General features: G+C 37.1%; 1 protein-coding gene across 2 annotated transcripts in view; it reads left to right on the forward strand.

The window, feature by feature from the left end:
- ERO1B (endoplasmic reticulum oxidoreductase 1 beta) overlaps positions 1–26019 on the forward strand; it is a 66591-nt gene that overhangs the window by 31585 nt on the left and 8987 nt on the right. For both annotated transcript variants that reach the window (XM_033198279.1, XM_033198280.1), the window contains exons 5-13: positions 2420–2502; positions 6324–6397; positions 13590–13710; positions 14165–14211; positions 17184–17195; positions 20120–20146; positions 23662–23754; positions 23888–24134; positions 25580–25649. In XM_033198279.1, coding sequence (XP_033054170.1) covers positions 2420–2502; positions 6324–6397; positions 13590–13710; positions 14165–14211; positions 17184–17195; positions 20120–20146; positions 23662–23754; positions 23888–24134; positions 25580–25649 — 774 coding nt within the window. The remainder of the gene's footprint in view (positions 1–2419; positions 2503–6323; positions 6398–13589; positions 13711–14164; positions 14212–17183; positions 17196–20119; positions 20147–23661; positions 23755–23887; positions 24135–25579; positions 25650–26019) is intronic.

The raw sequence follows: 26019 nt of genomic DNA on the forward strand, positions 1-26019 counted from the left end.
CTTGAGCGTTTCTGCTTTACATTGTGAAACTTAACCATTTACTGACTGACAGTGGCTGTAATAAAGAACCATATTATGGTTAGTTGGGAATGGAGACATTTTGCCTCAGAATTCCAAATCCCTAACTCTTGCATCAAGCAGATAGGTTGTACATTCCTAGATTCTTTTGAAATTACTTCAGTACTGTTTTTGGAATCTCTGGAACAACTATTAAATGTAACTATAGTGTCAGATCCCCTAGTCAGCAGGTGTTTTATCACATAGCTATTTTTAGTCTTCTGTTTCAACTAGTCAGCCTGGCAGGTTCAAAATTATATTGTATAGAGTAAATAATTTTTTTTTTTTTTTTTTTTTTTTGAGACGGAGTCTCGCTCTGTCTCCCGGGCTGGAGTGCAGTGGCCGGATCTCAGCTCACTGCAAGCTCCGCCTCCCGGGTTTACGCCATTCTCCTGCCTCAGCCTCCCGAGTAGCTGGGACTATAGGCGCCCGCCAACTCGCCCGGCTCGTTTTTTTGTATTTTTTTGTAGAGATGGGGTTTCACTGTTAGCCAGGATGGTCTGGATCTCCTGACCTCGTGATCCGCCCGTCTCGGCCTCCCAAAGTGCTGGGATTACAGGCTTGAGCCACCGCGCCCGGCCTAGAGTAAATAATTATCAAGATATTTTGAGCAGAGTACTTTCAGATGGTATTAAGATATTCATTTTTAATGATTGTTCTTGTCCTCTTATGAGAGTATTATAATTTATCTTGCCATTTATATGTTTTTGGGTAACTGTTTATTTCCTGTTTTTCACTACTGCACATACATAATAAAGATCATCATATCCTCTCTGTCTCCTCCTTGTGCCTCCTTTGCATTTTCTTCTTGCTCTCTCTCCCGTGTAATCTTTTGTTTTTACTTTATTGTATTTGTTTTTGCTTCAGATGTGAAATAAATAAAACCATATAAAAGCAGTTGAAACCCCCTCAGCTCTTTCCCAGTTCATTCTACTTCCTCCCTCCCCAGAACTAACCATTTTTCTGAAGGATCCTTCTGTGATTTTGTATTCCTATTGCAGGTGTATCTACGAGTAATATATTTTACACTTTTATTGCATGTGTATTCACAAGTAATATGTAATTTATTGTGTGTAAATTTTTTTATTTAAATATTTTTGTATTTCTTTAGGTTACAAACACTTTTTTTCAGTTTGTGATTTTACTCATGCTTTTGAAATTTTCTCTGTTGGTATATGTGGATTTTGTTCATCATCTTAATAGCTGTAGTCAGTTGTATGACTATAACACATATTAGCCATTCCTCTAGTGATGGACGTTTCAGTTATTCCCAGTTTTTGGCTATTTCAAACAGTAATGCATTAGCATTTTTGTCCTTTGTCTTGTGCACACGTGTAAGAGTTTCTCTAGGTCTACATGTAAAGGCTGGATTGCTGAACCACAAGATGTGCCTATCTCAACATTACAAATAATACCAAATAATTTTCCAAGGCAGTTGTACCTTTTTAAAAAAATGGTTGCCTTGGGATATGGTCTCACTAGTGGGAGTGCAGGTTCAAAGTTTAAGCATTTTGCAAACGTGTGTGTATATATATGTGTATATATGTGTGTGTGTATATATATAACTTTTATATATAAAAACCCTCTGGGGAACTAAATTTGACCATATATATATATATATGTATGTATACATATATACACACATATGTATGTATACATATATACACACACATATGTATGTATACATATATACACACACATATGTATGTATACATATATACACACACACATATACACAGACACACACACACATATATATGGTCAAATTTACTTCCCAAGAGGTTGTTTTTTCAGTTGACATCATCACCAACACATCAGTGCTAATTGTTAACTTTTATTTTTAAATTTTTATTTGTTTTTTTGAGACAGAGTCTTGCTCTGTCATGCAGGCTGGAGTGCAGTGGTGTGATCTCAGCTCACTTCAACTTCCACCTCCCAGGTTCTAGCAATTCTCCTGCCTCAGCCTCTCCCGAGTAGCTGGGATTACAGGCGTGTGACACCACACCTGGATAATTTTTGTATTTTTAGTAGAGACGGGGTTTTACCATGTTGACCAGGCTGGTCTTGAACTCCTGACCTCAAGTGATCCACCCGCCTCGGCCTCCCAAAGTGCTGATTACAGATGTGAACCACCGCGCGCAGCCTAATTGTTAAATTTTAATATGTTGTTGATGGAAATAATATTTAGGTGGTGGAAATTTCTGCCTCATTTTCATTTGTATTTCTTACATATGATAGGGATTTTTATAATGGAATGTATCTATATTTAGTGTATATCATTGTTGACTGATTATTCTGCCAATAGAAACTGAAATAAAGAATAAGGTAATAATTATTACTAAACTTATGAACTTCTTTGCAGTACTTGAAAATGGCAAACAATACCAAAGAATTAGAAGATTGTGAGCAAGCTAATAAACTGGGAGCAATTAACAGCACATTAAGGCAAGTTTTATTTTGGTAGTATTAAGAAAATATTCTCTTATTGATATCAAGAATCAATTTTTTTATGATTTTGGTAAAAACTTTTTGTACCCATTAAAGTTTTAACTAATATATTTTTAAAAGGAAGAAAAAGTTTTTCTTTATCCTAAATTTCATAATAGCTTTGCCTCTTCTCGGCTGATTTATCCCTAAATTTCTAGAATGTATCATCCATAGTAAATATTTTAAAAAGTAGAAATTTACAAGATTGTTTAGCTAACAGGGTTTATGGATCCATTTTTCCTGATTACTATGGAAGAAGGGGCTTGAACTCCTAAGTCTTTTATAAATAGTAATTCAGTCTGCATGTTACCTTTTGAATGATAAAAGTTATTAGCCTAACTGTTAAATTCCATATTTTTTTCTGTTAACTTTTCCTTATTTGTTCTAAATAGAAACCAGCATAAATAATATATAAGTGGCCTCAAATTGTGCAGTGTAAAATGACTAGACATAATCAGTAGTTGGGAATGGGATATTTCAGAAATTCCTTGACGTTCCCATTTGATTAGATTTGTGTTTATGAGCTGGGTATGGTGGCTCACGCCTGTAATCCCAGCACTTTGGGAGGCTGAAGTGGGCAGATCACCTGAGGTCAGGAGTTTAAGACTAGCCTGGCCAACATGGTGAAACCCTGTCTCTACTAAAAATACAAAAATTAGGTGGGCGTGGTGGCAGGTGCCTGTAATCTCAGCTACTTGGGAGGCTGAGACAGGAGAACTGCTTGAACCTGGGAGGCGGAGGTTGCAGTGAGCTGAGATCGCACCATTGCACTCTAGCCTGGGTAACGAGCAAGACTCTGTCTCAAAAAAAAAAAAGATTTGTATATATGTACTATAATTGCTAATGACTCAGTATAAATTAGCAATTTTATTTATTGAAAACAAAATTTAATATAGGAAAATAAAAGATAATAAACACCCACATATATATCCTCCACTTCAAATATATAATCCTCCATTCCAAGTAAATAAATATTAACATTTTTTGCCGTATGTTTTAAGGAACAAGACATATCACATAAATTTTAAATCCCTTATGCTGTATTCCCTAATCCAGTAGAGGTAACTACTATCATGAATTTGGTGGTGTATATCCAGTCCATTTTTGTTTTTATCATATATTTATATGTATACATAAGATAGTTTTATTTTGTGTATGTGGTTTTATTTTTCATTTATATAAATGATATCCTATATTTAACGTTCTGCAATTTTTTTCATTATACATTTTGCTTTCTAGATCTGTCCATGTTGAAACACAGACTTATATTAACTGATGATTTTCATCATATAAATATGTCATATTTTACTTAGCTATTCTCCTATTGACGATTGTTTAGCTATTTTCAATTATTTACTTTTACAAACATGCCACCTTGAGCATTCCTGAATTTTTTTTCACATTAGAAGTAAAATTGTTGAATGTTAGGATTACCTTTTTTGTACCCATTCTTGATATTGCCTGATGACATTCCATAGTACTTGGTGTGAATGTTTATTGACTCCAGTGCTGACAGCTTGTATCATTCTCTACATCCTTACCAAACGTAATGTTTGATGAGTGTGAAATAGCACCTTAGTTTTGTTTAATTTATACTTCGTAATTATAGTGGATTTGAGCATTTTTTATTTATTGGACATCTGAGTTTCTTCTTCATTCAACAAATGAATGTCTACAATGTGCCAAGCGCTGTTCTAGGGTACTAGGAATACAGTAATGCAACTGATAAAATTTCCGCCCTCGTGTAGCTTGATCCTTGTCAGAGGAAATAACGGGATAAACAAGGAAAATATATGAGAAATAAGTAAAATGATTATGAAATTTAGGGAAGAATAAAGAGGGCTAGGAGTGAGTGGCACTGTTTTAAATTGGGTGGTCAGAGAAGACCTAAGTGATAATACGACACTTGAACAAATTGCTGAAGAAGGTGAAGGCATGAGTCATGCTATGGTTGGCTGGGGTATGAGCATTCCAGGTATATATAAATGTTAGTTGAAAACCCCCATGGCAGGATCATGCCTAGACTTAAACACAGTAAAACAACGTAACTGGAGCACTGTGATCAAGGGCAAAGTAGCAGAAGACAAGGTCAAAAGATGCTGGGGATAGGGCAGGAGGTGGGGTGGGGAGAGATCTTGTAGAGCCTTGAAAGCAATTATAATGAGTATTGCTTTTAGAGTGGGTAGAATAAAAGTCACTGAGAGGTTTTGAACAGACGAGTTAAGGGCATGTGTTGAGGGAGCCTGATACATTGCAGAAACCTTGTTATATGATTATTGTAGTAATCCAAATAAGACATTATGGTGATTTAGACCAGGGTGATAGCAGTGGAAATGATGAGAAGCGGTCAGGTTCTGGATGTATTTTGAAGATAAAGCTAACAGGATTTGCTGCAGTATTAGATATGTGATATTGAGAAGATATGAACTTTTGGATGACTACAAGATTTGAAATTATAAAAATGGAGTTGCCATTTACTGACCTGTGGACAGCTGCAGGAGGAACAAGTCTGATACAAAGTTATAGTCAAATTTGGATTTGTTAAGTTTGAGCTGCCTGTGAGACATCCCCTTGGAGATTTCATGTAGGCAGTTGGGTATTCAAGTCTGAATTAGGGGAGAGGTCTGGAAGTCAGTCAATGAATAGATGGTATTTAGCAGCCATAACCTGAGTGAGGTCACCAAGGAGAGAGTGTAAATAGAGGAATGATCTAGGGATTAGGCTTAAGTCATTAACAAAATTTTGGGGTAAATTGCCAGTTTATATTCTTTGTCATTTTTTTCTCTATTGGGTTGGATTTTTAAATTATTAACTGATTTGTAAGCATTCTTTATAGAATGTGATAATTCTTTGTTGGCTCTATTGGTTGTTAGGACTTGTCTTTTAATTTTGCTTGTAGTTTTTTGTTGTTGAACAGAAAATTTTGAAACTTAAATTTTTTAAGTATAATACACATGCAGTAGGGTGGAAAATTATTAAGTGTAAAGGTCAATTTAACTTTACAAAGTGAACCCAACTCTATAGCCACCATCCATGTACACTTGCTGCCTGGATTACCATGCAGACTTTTCCTAGTCATTATCACCTTCCAAAGTTAACCATGATTTTGAGATACTGACAGAGATTGGTTTTAACTGTTTATCAATAGAATGATATAGAATATATTCTTTTGTACCTGGCTTCTTTTTGTTAACATGTGTCTGAGATTCATTCATGTTTTTGGGCATAGCAATGTTTAATTCTTTTTTATTGGCACATAATATTCTATAGTAAGAATGTGCCATGTTTTTTCTGCTCTTGATAGCTTATACTTTGGGGCCATTTCAAAAATATTTTGGTGGATAGAGTTGGACATGGTGACTCATGCCTGTAATCTCAGTATTTTGGGAGGCCAAGGCAGGAGGATTGTGTGAAGCCAGGAGTTCAAGATCAGCCTGGGCAACAAGTGAGATCCTGTCTCTACAAAAAATTAAAAAAAAAAAAAAAATAGCCAGGTGCAGTGGCATGGGCCTATAGTCCCAGCTACTTGAGAGGCTGAGGTCATGAGTTTGAGACTGCAATGAGCTATGATTGTGCCACTGTACTCCCCAGCCCGAGTGACAAAGTGAGATACTATGTGTTTTTTATCATTCCTTCGTATAATCACTAATAACAGAATTGTGGCATCATCTAATCTTTAACTGACCTCAGATTATCTATTTTAATGACACTAGAATACAGTGTTAAAAGTTTCAGATCCAAATTTAATAATTTTTCTTTTTTATTCCTCCTTCCCATAGTAATCAAAGCAAAGAAGCTTTCATTGACTGGGCAAGATATGATGATTCACGGGATCACTTTTGTGAACTTGATGGTAATACAATAAACTATTATCATTACATTATTTTAACTTTAACCCTTTTATGAGACATTTTAATAAATGAAAATACAAACTGAATTACAGCTTCAATACTGGATTTTGCTATGTAGACCTTATTATTCATAATGGCATTTAACGAGAGCCTGTGTTCCAGGCCTTGTGTTAAGTGCCTTAAATACATTATTTCTGGTCTCTGCAGCTACCTTCATAAGTGTGTATTAATTTCATATCTGAGAAAACTGAGTCTGAAAAAGACTAAATAGCTTGCCCAAGATCACACAATAACAAGAGGCTGAGGCAGGATTTGATCCCATATCCGAATCTAAAACCTGTATTCTTTCCATTATGATATCCCATCTGCCATGGACCTTCAATTGAAGCCACTTAGTTATAGATCTGTGAACGTTTTGTAAAAATATTTACACTGGAATTTGCTAGAGGTCTTAACAAACTCATATAAAGATGCTTTCTAATGCTGGAGAGGACTCTAATTCGACTTCTCCACAGCCCTTTTTCCAAGAGTCCCCTGGAATGGTAGAAAGACTGGACACTCTCCACCAGAGTAACTACCACTTCTCTTAACAGAAGGTAATTGCAGTGACTCAAAATTTTTTATCTATAGGATAATATTCCCAAAGAATTGTGCTAAGTAGGCGTAAATCATTCATTTGGTTTCTCTTCACCTTTTTCCTTGGTATTGTAATATTTTTCATAGTGGAAAATAATTTCGGGATTAAGTATGCATAGTTGGAAATAGTTCTTTGGAACTCCTCAGGCATCTAGAGTGATCTGCTTCCTAAAGTTTTAAAAAAGATTCATAGGTACAATTGCGCTATCAATCCAGCCTGTAGTGGAGTAAGTTAGAGTGAGCTTCTACTGTAGTATGGTAAACTGAGAATAATGGTGGGAGATGGAATATTTTCTTGGTTTATGTGGTTTCAGTAAGGAAATTTGAAAGGAATCTGAGTAAGGTTATGCCAAGGGATAATGAATGAAGTATCCTCTCTATGATGTCTAGAATTGGCAAAGGTTTTTTCAAAGCAAGCCATTGAACTTCTCCTTACTCTTGCATTTGCTCTTTGTTTGTCATTACAGTTATATTTGAGTGCTTAACACTCATCGTCATTTATTTCTAAATTGTCCATTTACCTATTCTTTGATGAAAGTATAAATAGTGCTTATTTAATAGGTTTTCAGATTAATAATTTGTGTGAATATATATATTACTCTCATGGCAAATAGGTAATTAACAAAAATACTTAATTGCAGGAAGTACCTGCTATAAATAAACTGATATGTAGATTACCTGCCATCAGTATAAACAGTGTTAACTTCTTTTTTTTTTTGGAGACAGAGTCTCGCTCTGTCGCCTAGGCTGGAGTGCAGTGGCACAATCTCGGCTCACTGCAAGCTCTGCCTCCCAGGTTCATGCCATTCTCCTGCCTCAGCCTCCCGAGTATCTGGGACTACAGGCACCCACCACCACGCCTGGCTAAATTTTTGTATTTTTAGTAGAGATGGGGTTTCACCGTGTTAGCCAGGATGGTCTCGATCTCCTGACCTTGTGATCCACCCGCCTTGGCCTCCCAAAGTGCTGGGATTACAGGCGTGAGCCACCGCCCCCATCCGTGTTAACTGTTTTTTAGAATATTAGTTTCTTAAATTGTAAAAAGTAAGAGATGTTTCTTAAGAATTTATGTGAAATCATCCCCTTAAGATTTTCAAAATTATATTTTAAATCAATTATTTTTATATTCTTATAAAACCATGGTACCTACTAATTGGTTTACCATGACTCTTCTGAGTTGTAATGTTCATATATATTCCAATGGTTTATATGCAGTTTTGTTTTGTTTTGTTTTGTTTTGAGACGGAGTCTCACTCTGTTGCCCAGGCTGGAGTGCAAAATGGCACAATCTTGGCTCACTGCAATCTCTGCCTCCTGGGTTCAAGCAATTCTCCTGCCTCAGCCTCCCTAGTGGCTGGGATTACAGGCATGCACCACCATGCCCAGCTAATTTTTTTTATTTTTAGTAGAGACAGGATTTCGCCATGTTGGCCAGGCTGGTCTCGAACTCCTAACCTCAGGTGATCCACCTGCCTTGGCTTCCCACAGTGCTGGGATTACAGGCGTCAGCCACCATGCCTGGCCTGTAGTAGTTTTTAAAATTACTGTCAGGGTAGCTTTATAATCATTGTTTAGTTATTGCTGTTTCCCAAATTCAGTGGATTAAAACAAAAATATAAAGAATATTTACCCAGTTTACTGGGGAATATATTCATATACCCCATTTCCTGCTGTTTTGTTGTTGATAATGACTTCGTTTGAATGGAAGATGATCCCTATAGATCAAATCGTAGTTTTTAAAATAATTTAGTAATTGAATATCCTTTAAGGTAAACTGCTTTTCCTACCACTCTTTGTTGTTGTTGTTACTATCTTTATCATGGCTTGCTTCTTCTTTTTGGTTCATGTTTCTCCTCAAATGTCACTTGATCAGAAAAACCTGCTCTCATCTCACTATGTAAGATAGTAGCCACTATCACTCCCTGTCCCTTTGCACTGCTGGCCCCCACCCTGCCCAAGCACTAATAACTGCCTGACAGTATATGGCATATTATTGAGTGTATCGATTTCTTGTCAGTCTTCCCCAGCTAGATTGTGAGCTACTTGAGGGCAAGGGCTTTGTTTTTGGTTCACTGATGTATCCCTAGTGCCTAGAACGGTGCCTGGACGTGGTAGATGCTTAGTTAAATACTTGCTGAATGAACTAGTTGTTTCATAAAAAGCCTAAATAGCATGATAGATTTCTAGTTTTATTTTTTCCCTTAAAATATGTTCATTAATAAATTTAATATTTAAAACAGTAGTTTTTAAATCTGGTTGTGTATCAAAATTTCTTGAGCGCTTTATAAACTGTATCTTCTCCTTGACTGTAAATGATGTTTTAACAGTGAGTTAGTAGCAGTTTGGGGTAGGGTTGGTGATGGAGGGCTTTAAGCTGAATCCTGAGTCTATAATACAGTATTGTTTTATCTGTGACCATAGCAAAGAGCTTGCACACTAAGTTGTCCTATAGGCTACCATTAATGTTTAAGAGATATATGAGTTAGGAAGTAGGGAGGAAAGTTTAACGTCCTAGAAAATGTGGTATGACCTCATAACTCTTAAATTAGGACAGTGACAAGGAAATTCAGTTAGAAAAAATCGTATACTTGAGGCCGGGCACGGTGGCCCATGCCTGTAATCCCAGCACTTTGGGAGGCTGAGGCGAGTGAATCACCTGAAGTTAGCAGTTTGAGACCAGCTTGACCAACATGGCGAAACCCTGCCTCTACTAAAAATACAAAAACTAGCCAGGCGTGGTGGTACATGTCTGTAGTCCCAGCCACATGAGAGGCTGAGGCAGGAGAATTGCTTGAACCCGAGAGGCAGAGGTTGCAGTGAGCCGAGACCATGCCATTGCACTCCAGCCTGTGCAACAGAGTGAGACTCATTCCAAAAAAAAAAAAGAAAAAGAAGAAAAAAAAAAAGTGTACTTGAAGAGGAGGAAATAATACTGGTTCAACTGCATGAATTCCCAGAGTAAGGAGTTATGAAGCTGCTTTGTAGAGGCAGAAAGAAGATAAAACTTTTGTAGGGGAGGTCATAGTAGAAGGCCAGATAATTTAGAGAGAATTATCTGAATGAATGATGTAGCTGTACAAACTGAGACAAGTTGCAGTTGAGGAATAAATGAAAATCAGTGTCACAGATGGCCCAGGGATAAGGATGGGCACTGCCAGCTAGTGTGTTTGTAGAGAACTTGGCCTGTAGTTGCTTTCTGCCACACATTTTGCTCACTCTGGATGTCTCATGAAATTCTTGTCAGTATAGAGCAGAGGTTGGTAAGGTTTTTAAGTAATGGACTAATAATAACTATTTTAGACTTTATAGACTGACTATAGGGTCTCTCTTGCAATTACTCATCTCTGCCATAATAGTGTGAAAGCAGTATGTAAGCAAATGAACATGGCTGTGTTCCATGAAAACTTTATTTACAAAAATAAGAAGCAGGCCAGATTTGGAACACAAGCTGTAGTTTGCAAACTCCTTGTATAGGTTAACAAAACCCACTCTTCATGATTTGAGAAAGAATTACAAGATTTTTTTTGTTTTTAAAGTATTGATTGAAGTAAGGGAATAAACATTAAGAATCTGAAAAATGTAGGTTTTACTTAAGTAGTTATATAAACTGATATAATTGAGCTCTGTGTTGTGGTGAGCACCTGGAGTCCCAGCTACTTGGGAGGCTGAGTCAGGAGGCTTGCTTGAGCTCAGGAGTTCGAGTCCAGCCTGCGCAACAAAGTAAGACCATATTTCTTAAAAAAGAACAATGAAAAGCCTGATATAATTGATTTTCCTCTTGTGATTTTTTTTTTTAGCTCCCTCATCATGGTTTAATATTTGAATCATGGTTTTTCTTCTTTATTATTTGGTTGGTTTTGTTGGGAGAAGCGGTTGGTACTCGTCCAATTTGCACATTTGTGCACATTCTATACACATGTAGTCCTACATGTACACACACACACAAATTATTTAGAAATATGTACATATATATGCATCAGAGAACATAAATTAATGTTATATTGTGAAGCTTATATATAATTCAATTTTGCAGACAAATTTATTCAGAGCAGTTTTGGAGATTAACACTATACAACTTAGAAATACTGAGTTTTAAGATTTTTTTCTTTGCTAAAAGCCATACTTTTTTTTTTTTTTTTTTTAAGGGCCTATTGCTCAGGCTGGAGCACGTGGTGCCGTCATAGTTCACTGCAGCCTCCAACTCCTGGGCTCAAGTGATCCTTCCACTTCAGCCTCCCAAGCAGCTGGGACTAGAGGCATGCACCACTGTGCCCATATCAAAAGCCATACTTATACTTCATAATTTGAATTTTTATTTTAAATTAAGATTTTTGGAAGTTACTGTTTTTGAGTCCTGAGTCAATCTGTGTTCTTGGACAGTTTTTTCTATCCATCTGTAAATGGTTTTATTTGCCTTGTTTTTTATAGTGGAGTATCTTTACAAATTTAGAGCTAGAAATAGAGTCAGTATTCTTATAGTCTGCAAAATCATGTTTCCATTGTCTAAGTTATATACAACCCATTTAATATAGTAAATTGTTAGTTATCCTTGTATTCTTCCTACATCATGAAAGTGCCAGGTGGGTGGATCACCTGAGGTCAGGAGTTCGAGACCAGCCTGGCTAAGATGGCATAACTCCATCTCTACTAAAAATACAAAAAATCAACCGGGCATGGTGGCGAGTGCATGTAATCTCAGCTACTTGGGAGGCTGAGACAGGATAACTGCTTGAACCCGGGAGGCAGAGGTTGCAGTGAGCTAAGATCTCACATTGCACTCCAGCCTGGGCGACAAAGCAAGACTCTGTCTCAGAAACAACAAATGCCAGGTAATTCTTGGAAGGCATGGATCAAGATGTTATTTTGCCCTGTGATCATGGATAATCCCAGTCTGTGGTCATTGACTGTCCAGGGAATACTGTTTACTTACAGGAAAATATATTATCAGATTATGAAAGAGGGACATTTAATGACCATATTTGACTCCTGTTTTAAACCAGATGCCTATGTATTATTGTTTAATGACAATAAAAGGTAGTAAGCATATAAATAAAGGAATATATCTGTGCCATTATATATAACACTTGAGCTTATATGTATTATGAGCATATATGTGTGAGGCCTAGTCATTGTAATTTTTCTTTTTTTTTTTTTTTTTGAGGCGGAGTCTCGCTCTGTCGCCCGGACTGGAGTGCAGTGGCCGGATCTCAGCTCACTGCAAGCTCCGCCTCCCGGGTTTACGCCATTCTCCTGCCTCAGCCTCCCGAGTAGCTGGGACTACAGGCGCCCGCCACCTCACCCGGCTAGTTTTTGTATCTTTAGTAGAGACGGAGTTTCACCGTGTTAGCCAGGATGGTCTCGATCTCCTGACCTCGTGATCCGCCCGTCTCGGCCTCCCAAAGTGCTGGGATTACAGGCTTGAGCCACCGCGCCCGGCCTGTAATTTTTCTTTAGCTATGAAAATCACGTTTCCCATTTCTATTCAGAATGTGAGCTTCAATAATTAAGATTTTAAAAAATCTTTTGTATTCCTTAGAGATCTCAATTAAAATGTCCAAATAGGGCTGGACATAGTGGTGGCTCACACCTGTAATCCCAGCACTTTGGGAGGCCAAGGCAGGTGGATCACGAGGTCAGGAGTTCAAGACCAGCCTGGCCAACATAGTGAAACCCTGTCTCTAGTAAAAATACAAAAATTAGCCAGATGTGGTGGCACACGCCTGTAGTCCCAGCTACTAGGGAGGCTGAGGCAGGAGAATCACTTGAATCCGGGAGGCAGAGGTTGTGGTGAGCTGAGATTGTACCACTGCACTCCAACCTAGGTGACAGAGTGAAACTCCGTCTCAAAAAAGAAAAAAAAACAAAAGTCCAAATAGTGGAGATCAGGTAAATACTCATTTGGGTTTCAATATGGAAAATAGTTATTTCGTTTTAAATATTTCAACAAGTTTGTGAAAGTTGTGCCTACTACGTTTTAGTTTGAGAGCAAAAAAAGCACTTCAGTATGTTAACATCAGTAAAAACAGTAATATATAACTTTTAAAAACTAGAGCATGGTATAATCAGATTTGGATCACAAAGTTATGGAGCCATTTACTTCGTAACTCCAAGCAGAGAGTAGCAGGGAAATCTCTATTTTTAATACAATATATGTTACAAAATGTTTCCAAGTGTGTGGTTAGGTAGGTATATTCTTAGAGAATAAATCATATGAAATATTAAAGCAGGTTTGATCTTTTCAGTCCTGGGTGGTTAAAACTTAAGAAATGATTCATGTCTCTGATAAGGTGAAGGGAATGTTACATTGCTTAAGAGAGCACTGCATGTCCAAAGGAAATGGAAGAGTTGTTTTTTCTTCTCTTAAGGAATTTGTCCAAGTTATTACAAATCCTGCATCAAGTAGTCACAAGTATACTAGCCACTGTACCATTTAAGTTGGAGATTACTTGAAAAGCATGGCATTTCTCCTACCTTTGAGTAGTCCGATTTGCTTTGTACTGTTAAATCTTAGGTAAATGGTGAAATATGGATGATTTTTATGAATTGTTTCTTGTTCAGATGAGAGATCTCCAGCTGCTCAGTATGTAGACCTATTGCTGAACCCAGAGCGTTACACTGGCTATAAAGGGACCTCTGCATGGAGAGTGTGGAACAGCATCTATGAAGAGAACTGTTTCAAGTAACTGGAGGGGGTGGGGGAAGAAGGAACAACTGATAGAGGGTGGGGAGAGGCCGGGTGCTGTGGCTCACACCTGTAATCCCAGCACTTAGGGAGGCCGAGGCAGGTGGATCACCTGAGGTCAGGAGTTCAAGACCAGCCTGGCCAACATGGTGAAACCCCATCTCTACTAAAAATATAAAAAAATTAGGTGGGCGTGATGGCAGGTGCCTGTAATCCCAGCTACTTGGGAGGCTGAGGCAGGAGAATCGCTTGAACCCGGGAGGCGGAGGTTACATTGAGCAGAGATCACGCCATTGCACTCCAGCCTGGGTGACTAAATGAAACTCTTGTCTCAAAAAAAAAAAAAAAAAAAGAGAGGGTGGGGAGGGGAGTATTTGTTTCTACTGGAACAAAATTATACACTATAAAAGTTAAACCATTTTATGTTCAGGTATTGTGCTTTCTTTTTCAGGCCTCGATCTGTTTATCGTCCTTTAAATCCTCTGGCACCTAGCCGAGGTAGGTTTTTCCTATGTGCATTTTCATGCTTTTCATTGTTTATAAAATGTCTCTATAACTAAACTTAATATTGAAAAAGCTTTCATTTTTATATTTTGTTTAATTTGAATGATGAACAAAAAGTATAAGATTAGTTCATAGTCAAGTCTTGAGATTTCTAGGCATGTTGTTTTACATAATTACTGTCATTTATTGTGTGCCTGCTCTGTGCCAGACCCTGAACTAGGAAGTTTATGTAAAATAATTAAAATATGTGAGTAAGAAATAGATATCAAAGATTTCCTGGGGACTTCTTGAAAAATCTGGATGCTCAGGCCCTACACTATACTAATTAAGTCAGAATCCTTGGAATGAGAACAGCAGGCATTGGTATTTTTTAAACTCTCCAGATGGTTCCAGTATGCAACCAAGTTTGACAGCCAATGTCTCGTAACTGCTTCTTAGACTTCAGCGTGCATACAAATCACCTAGGAGTCTTGGTAACACGCAGGTTCTGATTCTGTAGATCTTGTGTGAGGCCCAACAGTCTAACATGCTCCCAGGTACTGCCTCAGGTGCCGACTCATGTGCTACACTTTGAGTAGGAAAAATGAGAAACGTAGGCTGCCTTTAGCAGTGCTCTATATCTGTACTGTCCAATAAAGTAACCAGTTTCCACATGGGACTGTTGAACACATGAAATTTGGCTAGTGTGAAACTGAATTTTAAATTTTATGTAATCTTAGCTTATTTAGATGTAAAAACTGTATTGCTGTTAGACAGAACCTTATTGTTTTGGTAAGTGGTAAGACTACTACAACCTATGCGTCATGTAACATATTTTTGTTGTAGTGTGTGTATACTTTTGAATTTTAAAAATGTGGCTATTAGAAACATTTTAAGTTAACACCTGTGTCTGGCATTATATTTCAACAGAATAGCTTTACTGCCATCAGTGGGGTACATCCTCATTCTGTTCTCAATGAGGAACCAAACCCTGGGAGCAACTCTGTAATTGATCTCCATTCCAGTGTTACCTTTAGACAGGGAGTGTTTTAAGAAATTTGATTTCCTGATCTAATTTGTATCTTTAGACCTTTCTGAGAACCAGATAGACTTGGAAGGGTTGACTGCATAGACTGCTTTTTCATGCTCACTCTGTCACAATGTGGCAAATACTCGTTTTCCCCAAATTCACATTGAAACTGCCTGGAGAAGGAAGTTGGTCCCGAAAAAGATGTGCCTGGCTTCTTATCCTTTGTCTCTTTTACTACTTTTGCTTCACAACTTTTTTGTTTTCAACTTAAAGGTTTTAATTCCACAACATTTTGTAAAAATGGACGCAATACAATAGTTATATAAAGTGAAAAGGGAAAGCTCTTCTATTCCATAGTACAGAGTTTGAAAGGTGTTCTTCCAGACCTTTCCTACAGCCACTTAATACTTTTAAAGCAGAAAATACAATTTTTCACTTAAGAAAACCGTCAAGTCCTAAGAAACACTTCACTTCCATGTTAGTGATATATTGGAGACATAACATTTTATGCTGGAAAGATGAGAAAAAGGAAACTACTACATAGAAAAAGAGGAAGGGAAGAGGAGACAAGAAGAAAAATGAAATATGAAAGAAGACAAGACTAGGTAAAGAGAATGGTTCCTAGCTGTTATAGGAATACTCTATGAAGTAATTAATAGCTCTTGCTGATGCTATTTACATGCTGTCTCCATTGAAATTGGTTGATTAATAGTTCTTTAATCTTCTTAACTCTTTCTTCCACGTTTCTGAGTCATAACCCCTAGGCTTATACAACTATTTTCTAACAGGTTTTGAGCAATAGGAACTTTTGTCCAAAAATGAAATCTCGCTTCAGAACCCACATAATAAAGCTGATAGGCAGAGCTGCTGTGTAGCCCTAGAGCCCAGCCTCTGGCCTCTTCCCACCTCTAGGCCTCCCGGAAGCAGCACCTTGCCCAAGGGTTTCACTGATTACAGTTTGGGATGTAGTGTCATTAAGGCCTATCTCTGCTGAGGAGCAGTAATTTAAAAGAGAAAAATACTCCAGGATGGAAACAGGAATGTTCAGAGAGGATTGTGTGCATAATGATTAAAGGAGCAACTTTATATAGTAATTAATTATTGAATATAGTGGTCTTAATGACTATTTTTAATTGCTTTCTGATATTTTATTATTTATTGTATTTTAAAATGTGCAAATCTTTTTTTTTTCTTCTCTTTTCTTGAGACAGAGTCACACTCTGTTACCCACGCTGGAGTGCAGTAGTGTGATCTTGGCTCATTGCAACCTCTGCCTCCTGGGTTCAAGCAGTTCTCTGCCTCAGCCTCCTGAGTAGCTGGGATTACAAGGCGCCTGTCACCACGCCTGGCTAATTTTGTGTATTTTTAGTAGAGATGGGGTTTCACCATCTTGGCCAACCTGATCTTGAACTCCTGACCTCGTGATCCTCCCAAAGTGCTGGGATTACAAGCCTGAGCCACCATGCCCAGGCTTCTTTCTTTATTTATTTTAGACAGTTTTGCTCTTGTTGCCCAGGCTGGAACACAATGGCAAGATCTTGGCTCACTGAAACCTCCACCTCCTGGGTTCAAGTGATTTTCCTGCCTCAGCCTCCCAAGTAGCTGGGATTACAGGTGCCCGCCACCATGCCCGGCTAATTTTTGTATTTTTAGTAGAGACGGGGTTTCACATGTTGGCCAGGCTGGTCTCGAACTTCTGACCTCAGGTAATCCACCCGCCTCGGCCTCCCAAAGTGCTGGGATTACAGGCGTGAGCCACCGCGCCTGGCCAAATGTGGAAATCTTATACTCTTTGGCCTATATTCTGATTAAGAGGACTCATTTGCAGGATGTCTACTCAGTGACCAAGGTTTATAATATAATTAATAGTTTAACAGTTTTAATCTCAAAAAATAGTATTGGGATCTGAGCTATGTAAGACATTTTCTAAATTTTTTTCTATTATTTTCTCTTTTAGGTGAAGATGATGGTGAGCAACACTCGTGTTTGTGTTTGCTTCAAGTGTGGAGGAAATTTTTTTAACCATCAGAATTTGATTTTTCCTTTATGTAATTCAAAAGAAAGTATTCCTATTTTCTAAGAAAATAGCTACTAATGAATAGTGACCAAAAAAAAAAAAAAAGATTATTTTATATATATAAAGTTATCCTATGTTAAAAAAAAGACCATTTTCCCTGAATGCTTAGTTTGTAAATCAATTCACATTACAAGTTCCCCATTTTCTGGTTATTATATAATTTACTTGAATATGTTCTGAGGAAGTGGGGAGAAGGAATTAAGGTAGTTTTACCAGATAATTTGTCTTGTGACCTCTTTATTTTCTTATTGACTTTGAAATTTCTAACCTCAGGTATCAATATAATACTTAATTTGATGATGAGCAGTTTATAAACAATTGATTACTGAATGAATGCTGGTTCAAAGATACCCCCAAAATAGCCAAAATAATTATTTAAACTGAATGTTTACCTGTGTTCAGGGACACTGATGGGCATTGTCCAGGGTAGGAAGATATTTAAAACATAGTGCTTTCCCTCTAGGAGCTGAGGATATATAGGATAGTAGGAAAGATAAGCACTGTACATAAAGAATGGTAATGAGGTAAAGAAATACTCCATACCTGCTACAAACGATAGATGATATGTAGCTCCTTAGAGGAGAAAGAGATCGTACCTCACGGGAGCGATGTGGGAAAGCGTACTGGAGGAGGTAGCATTTGAGGTGAATTTTAAATAATGGGACAGATTTAGATCCATAGAATTGGATAGTACATGTTGGAGGAAACAGCATGAAGCTGGGAGTTGAGAAAGTCAAGCATGTTTGGGGAGACAGTAAAGAGACCCTTTTTAGCGGTAGGTAAGACTATATAGTATTAGTTTAAATTAGATTGATAGAGGCCATATTTTTTAGTACGTTGGGTACTAGACTTTTCCTTTTGGCGCTGAAGTTTTCTGAGTCACAAGTGATATAATGATAAGTGATCCTTGCTATATGTTGAATGAATTAATTTGCTAGATGTTTTCATTGTTGTGCAAAGTATGAAGACTCTCAGTAAGCAAAGTAATTCCCCACCATCTAATTTATCCCTAGACTCCTTACTCAGCTCATCTGAGTGTTCAGTTTTTCTATAATTTCTATCGTTCTCAATTAAAAAAAAAACAAAAAACAGGATAGGTAACTCAGGAAGTGCATTAACAATTTTGATCCTTATTGACTGCTCTCTTTTCTTTCTTTTTCCCCCACTCTGAAGAAGGTTATAGGGCCAGGAATAGTTCTTTTTTTTTTTTTTTAAGTTGACAAATAAAAATTATGTATTTTTATCATGTTTAACATGTTTTGAAATATGTATACATTGTGGAATGGATATATTGAGCTAATTAGCTCACATACTTACCATTTTTTTGGCGAAAACACTTTAAATCACAACAATTTTCAAGAATACAGTACATTGTGATTAACTACAGCCACCATGTTTTACAATAAATCTCGTGAACTTACTGCTTTTCTTTAACTGAAATTTTGTATCCCTTGACCAGCATCTCCCCAACCCCAGAGATGTTCTTCAGCATTCAGTACACAGATTAGTTAAGCCCTTCTGTATTATATTAGTATTAACTTTCCTGAAGAATTATATCGAAAATTAAGAGATTTTTTTAGCTGCCCCTTAAAACTTACTAGTCTTAGAAAATTGAGGAAATATTCGGCCAGGTGTGGTGGCTCATGCCTGTAATCCCAGCACTTTGGGAGGCCGAGGCGGGCAGATCACGAGGTCAGCAGATGGAGACCATCCTGGCTAACACGGTGAAACCCCGTCTCTACTAAAAATACAAAAAAATTAGCCGGGCGTGGTGGCGGGCACCTGTAATCCCAGCTACTCGGGAGGCTGAGACAGGAGAATGGCGTGAACCCGGGAGGTGGAGGTTGCAGTGAGTCAAGATCGCACCACTGCACTCCAGCCTGGGTGACAGAGTGAGACTCGGTCTCAAAAAAAAAAAAATAAATAAATTAAAATATTCTTAGTTTTATTGGATTAGGAAAATGGAATAATCAATAGTTTGATGTTTGTGTTAATTATAATTCACTGTTTTTTTGGAATATTTAAAAAGCACTATGGTTGTTGTGAAAAGCAAATTTGAGATTGTTAAAATGTTTGTTCCGTGTGTTCAGATATTTACACCTTCAATGAATAAGATTTATATATATATATTTTTTAAGAGGCAGGATCTTGCTATGTTGCCCAGGTTGGATCCGAACTCCTGGGCTCAAGCAAGCCTTCTCCCTCAACCTTTTGCGTTAACTGAAACTACAGGTCCAGGCCACTGTGCCCAGCTCATAATATTTTGACTGAAATGTTTTCTTAAAAATTTTAATAGTCAAAATATTTATAAAAACACTCGCTTAAAGTTACTTAAATTATTTGTAGGCTTTATTTCCTAGAACCATATGACTATTTTTTATTTTACCCGAAGCAGTAGACATTTTAGAGAGATTACTTAATCTGTCATTTTTTTTTTTTTTTTTTTTGAGACAGGGTCTCACTCTGTCATCCAAGCTGGAGGGCAGTGGTATGATCTCGGCTCACTGCAGCCTTAGCCTCCTGGGTCCAAGCAATTCTCCTGCCTCAGCCTCCCTAGTAGCTGGGATTACAGGCCTGCACCACCGTACTCGGCTAAGTTTTCGTATTTTTAGTAGAGATGGGGTTTCGCCATGTTGGCCAGGCTGGTCTTGAACTCCTGTCCTCAAGTAATCCGCCCGCCTCGGCCTCCCAAAGTGCTAGTATTACAGGCATGAGCCACCATGCCCTGCAGCCTGCAGAAATATTTTATAAACCTAATTTATTCTACTTTATAAATGACCATATAATATTTTAATTCACTTTTCTTTCTCTCTCAGGAGAATCATTCTACACATGGCTAGAAGGTAAACAGTCTGTTCTAAATTTATTGGATTTTTTGTAAAAAATACTGATTTATTTAGCATATTTTTGTAAGGTCTAGGATTTTATTACCTAGTCAACTAATTTTCACAGTGTTTGAAAAAAATGTGTTTTAGGTTAACATTGGGATAAAATTATGTGAAAATTTTGAAGATAGTGGTCAGCTAAAAACCAGGTCTATATAAATACACAGGCCAAATACTGTCATCAGGTTTTCATAAGTGTTTCCCTAATCTTATTTCTGTTCTGTATGTAATGTTCATTCAAGCTACTTCTCTAGTAACGAGTAATGCAAAATATTGTAAAAGTGGAGACATTCCTTTTGCAAGGAAGTACTTTTTATATATAAAATTAATGGAAGATAAATATGAATTCAAAAGGTTCAAAACATGTTTGCCATGTTAATATAGTCAACCGTGTCTAATTAAAAGATAAAGCAATATAGATCCTGATGTATTATATGCTTTTGCATTCTTGTACTTCCAGTGTTGTAAATATCAAATGCTATTAATGGAAAGGTGAAATGTTGTAGGATTTTAATAGGTTAATAATTGGATATATAGTGCTTTTAAAAATTTACCAAACTGCCATTAGTTTATGAAATTAAAAATTAAAATATATTAGTAACAGATAAGCAAGTTGGATGACATAGGAAAATTGATATTTCATAGCCATAACCCTTTTGGAGTACTACGGAGTAAAACTAATTCTATTTTATGCATGTCATTTGGTCATGTTATCTTATGAATATTACTTCTTTTTTTTTTTTGAGTCAGAGTCTCGCTGTCGCCCAGCTGGAGTGCAGTGGCACCATCTCGGCTCACTGCAACCTTTGCTTCCCAGGTTCAAGTGATTCTCATGCCTCAGCCTCCCAAATAGCTGGGATTACAGGCACCTGGCACCACACTTGGCTAATTTTTGTATTTTCAGTAGAGTTTCGCCATGTTGGCCAGGCTGGTTTGAACTCCAGGCCTCAAGTGATCTGCCCACCTCAGCCTCCCAAAGTGCTGGGATATCAGGTGTGAGCCACCACACCTGGCCTATTTCTTTGTTTGCAATGAACTATGCGCATACATTGGCCATTATTAAGGTGAACATTATTGATGTGCAAATTCTGTTAGGAATTATATGAGAAAATCACTTATGTAGAAGATGTTTAGCTTTGTTTAATAAGCTCTAAAGATACAAATTGTGGAAAGTAGCATTTAGGCTAAAAGAGGTAGAGACTCTGAGTGTTAGTAATGAGAATGAAATTTAGAAACAATATTGGATTCTATGTATACTATATCAACCATTCGTACAGTCTTACTGTTGGGAGTACCTGAATATTGATACGTGGTTCCAAAGAGCATTCCCTCATAGCCAACTGACTCAACCTTTTCTGAGATTCAGTTTCCTCATCTGGAGTGTGGAGAGGAGCAATAGCAATCCTACTAACTTACACTGTGAGTGTAGATGATGTCTGTAAAGGTTCCTTTGGAAACTACGAATCCATGTCCAAATGCCAAATGTTACTGTTACAGTAAATGCAGCACCTTTCTGAGAGTTTAGGTGCTGAAAATGAATTTTAATGAAATTAAATCAAAAAGAGGAAGAAGAGAACCATTTTCTAAATTGTGTAATTGAATTGCTCTATGTTGTTAGAAGTTGGTGGATTCTGCCTTGGTAAGTCAGCTTTTGCAGATGTTACTTCAGAGTGAGATTGAGAAGGCTTTTGCCTGGACCTCAGTAATTAAAGATACCCTGCAGCCTGGCACAGACTGTATATAGGCCAGGGGAAGCTCTCCAGCAATTTCCTGCTAAGTGTGTTGTGTGTCTAGGTGCACTTAGTTGGTGCATTATTTTTTATTAATATGGTTGAAGTTACCTGTTTTTCACAGTTTGTGGAAATACATTTCTATTTCTCTCCCCTCACTTATCCTCTGCCTCATTTCAGTGTAGGGCTTTGTGGGCTTTGCAAATTATAACTGCCTCCCAGTTTTCCAGGTCCTGGTTTGTAGGCATATGGATTTTCATGAGTTTTGCTTTGCTTACTGTCCCTTCTCTAATCTTTATCCATTTTATTGGACATAAGCACCGCTTAGAGAGAGAGGTCGGGAAGAAACCAAAGTGAACTTCATATCTGATATTTTGTTACCTGATAATAGATTTGGTGAAAAGTTTTAGTAGAAGAGAAGTTAGTACTTAATGTTGTATTAAATATATTGTTTGTATCCATTGTTATCATGAACATTCAAAATTGCCCTATACTTTTAGGGAGGAAGCTACAAAATAAAATTTAATTTATTTTGGTCCCCATCCATGACAATTTGAATATTCTAGCAAGAATTCCCAAGTAGGGAACGAGATCTCAGAAGAATTATTTTTTCCAATTAGAGGCCATGTGCTTCAGAATCATCTGTGATAGGACAGAAACAGAGTGAATTGCTAAAAATTTTTAATAGACACAAAACGACATAAATACTCTTACATTAAAAAAAAATTCCCCAGCATATAAATGATACTATTTTACTTTCCACTGTTAAAGCCCATTTCCCTGCATGGGGAAAGTGTTAAAAACTTGTTGGATGAAGGAGGGAAAAGCAAATGGCCCTATATCCAGTGACTTCTTAAAATTTTCTGCATTTTTATTTATTTAAAACATTTCCTGTAAAGAATATTACTTTTCTAAAGAACTTTTTTTATTGTGGTGAGGTATATATAACATAGAATTTACCATCTTAATCATTTTTAAGTTTATTGTTTAGTGGCATTAAATACATTCACAATGTGCATTACTCCTATTATGAGAGAAGATCTTTTAAAATGGGAGCAGGGGTTAGGATAGGATGACCGGCTATCTTGACCTCTTAAGTTCTCAGCAAAAAAGCCCCTGTGGCTTAAGGCTCCATCAAATAACATTCTGTTATATTTGTGTACTTCATTGATATGATTCCACTCAAGTAGTAAATAGTCAACATGTATTTTTTTTAATTAGTTGAAATTTCTGGATTTCTGTTTTCCAAGTTTCAGCTCCTTACAAGTAGAACATATGGTTAAAAAATTAGACAATTCCAGGGCAGAAGGTTAATAAAACCCTTATTTCTCTGCTAACAAATAACACATATAAGGAAGGGGAAAAAAAAAATCCAGCAGTGACTTTATAATTACATTTACTTTGGTAAGTTCTTAGCCTAAACAACAAGAAAACCTGTGCTGTTGCTCTCTGAGTAACATGGGAACTTGCCAACTTTATCCATAGTGTTTTGACTCCCAGTTGCTCAAACTTTTCTGCTTTTTTCAGCATTAAGTTCTCATCATATTCAGTTAACTTCATTCTGAAGCCAAAATCTTATTTTGCCTTCTAGTGAAAAAATCTTGATCTAATCAGTTTTATATTATCCCTTGATTTATTGTAATGTTCTTCAATCAAAAATAAGCCTACATACTGAACCTCCTTGAGTCAATTTTTCTGATATCTAAATAGGTGTGATTTCTTTTTCAATATTTTTCTGAATAGGTTTGTGTCTGGAGAAAAGAGTCTTCTATAAGCTCATATCGGGACTTCATGCTAGCATCAATTTACATCTATGCACAAATTATCTTTTGGAAGGTAATCATATTTTTAAGTGGAGATTTTGCCTTTTATTAGTGTAAAAATTATTGGAGGGAATACATATTCTTTAGAGCAGAAAAAAAAAATCCTATTTACTAAAATAATGTAATGTATTTCTCTTTCTCTTTAGAAACCTGGGGTAAGCCCAGTTGGGGACCTAATATTAAAGAATTCAAACGCCGCTTTGACCCTGTGGAAACCAAGGGAGAAGGTCCGAGAAGGCTCAAGAATCTTTACTTTTTATACTTGATTGAGCTTCGAGCTTTGTCAAAGGTGGCTCCATATTTTGAGCGCTCAATTGTCGATCTTTACACTGGAAATGCAGAAGAAGATGCTGACACAAAAACTCTTCTACTGAATATCTTTCAAGATACAAAGTAAGAATTGACTATCCGTGATTTGAAATTCTACTCTCTGTATTCAAATGAGGTAGTACTTAAAGCACACAAAAACTGACTCCTAACAGTTAAGCAAGGGGAGATGTAGAACAGAAAAGGAAAGTGATCAACAGAACAACAGAATTTAAAAATATTTCTGAAAATGTTGATGAAAAAGCATCAATAAGCCTTTTTTTTTTTTTTCCAGAAATTTTCACACTTGAGAATAGTGCTTTAAAAATCACTAAATTGGCCGGGCGCGGTGGCTCAAGCCTGTAATCCCAGTACTTTGGGAGGCCGAGGCGGGCGGATCACGAGGTCAGGAGATAGAGACCATCCTGGCTAACCCGGTGAAACCCCGTCTCTACTAAAAAAAATACAAAAAACTAGCCGGGCGAGGTGGCGGGCGCCTGTAGTCCCAGCTACTTGGGAGGCTGAGGCAGGAGAATGGCGTAAACCCGGGAGGCGGAGCTTGCAGTGAGCTGAGATCCGGCCACTGCACTCCAGCCCAGGCGACAGAGCGAGACTCCGTCTCAAAAAAAAAAAAAAAAAAAAAAAATCACTAAATTTTATGTAGTATCAAAATTTAGTGCTACTGTAATGGTCTTTCTACCAATTTTGTATTCTTCTAGTCACTTTATTTACTTACTTATTTTTGAGACAGAGGCTTGCTCTGTTGCCCTGGCTGGAGTGCAGTGGCGCGATCTTGGCTCACTGCAGCCTCTGCCTCCCAGGTTCAAGCAATTCTTGTGCCTCAACCTCCTGAGTAACTGAGATTACAGGTGTGTGCCATCACACCTAGCTAATTTTTGTTATTTTTAGTAGAGATGGGGTTTCACCATGTTGAACAGGCTGGTCTCAAGCTCTTGGCCTCAAGTGATCCACCCTCCTCTGCCTCCCAAAGTACTGGGATTAGAAGCGTGAGCCATCGTGCCTGGCCTCTAGTTACTATATTTAAATTTAGGTGATATTATATGTGTGTTTGCATTGGGATGGATATGTAAGGAAACATTAGCTTTACCTTCTAGAATATAACCTTTTAAACAAATCACTTGGTCAAGAAAACTCAAGTTTACTGGTTTTTAAAATAAGCATGGAGGAGAAAGATTAAGAAGTGTTTAAAGTAAATTATGTATTACATTTTTAAAGAATATTAAGAGAATATTGCCTATTTTTTACATAGATTTTCAGTTAATTTTTTAGATTATGTCATTTATTTAAAACATTACAGTATTACCAAATTTAACAGCCATCTGTGTCTTGCTTTAGTCTTTTATGAAATAGTTTGTGTGTGAACTGTTTGTCACTTTTCTACATCATCAAACCTTAAATCAGTAAATAATGAATTTTAAATATTTGTAAGGATAGAAAATTTTATCAGATTTCTGATACAGAGTATGTGGATTTTTCATGTGTAACTTATTACAATACTATCATTTTATCAGGTCCTTTCCCATGCACTTTGATGAGAAATCCATGTTTGCAGGTGACAAAAAAGGGGCTAAGTCACTAAAGGTAAAAAGTTCTTGACTGGGACATGGGGTTAGGAGCAGCTTGCTGGTTATGTTTTAATGCTGTTCATCTAAATTATTTTCTTTCCCGGTTTTCCAGCTTGTCAGAGTTGGTCTGATTGGATTTTACCACAAATGGTACAAAAAGCCTTTTCCATATTTCTTTCTCAGTTCCTATTGACCAACTGCTTAGTGAATCGTTGGTCATTAGTGTGTCCTACAACACCTTTATAAATGTCTTTTTAAAAGAACTAGTTGCGGGAAAGTTTTCTTTATTTAAAATCAGTATATATTGTTGTTTTGATGCAGCTTTCAAAATACCATGAGCTTTTAGCCACTTTGCGGGCAATAAATAACATATTTTTCTAAAGTTT

The sequence above is a fragment of the Trachypithecus francoisi genome, unplaced genomic scaffold (genome assembly GCF_009764315.1).
Source record: "Trachypithecus francoisi isolate TF-2019V2 unplaced genomic scaffold, Tfra_2.0 Lachesis_group5, whole genome shotgun sequence".
In the NCBI taxonomy this organism is placed as follows: Eukaryota; Metazoa; Chordata; class Mammalia; order Primates; family Cercopithecidae; genus Trachypithecus; species Trachypithecus francoisi.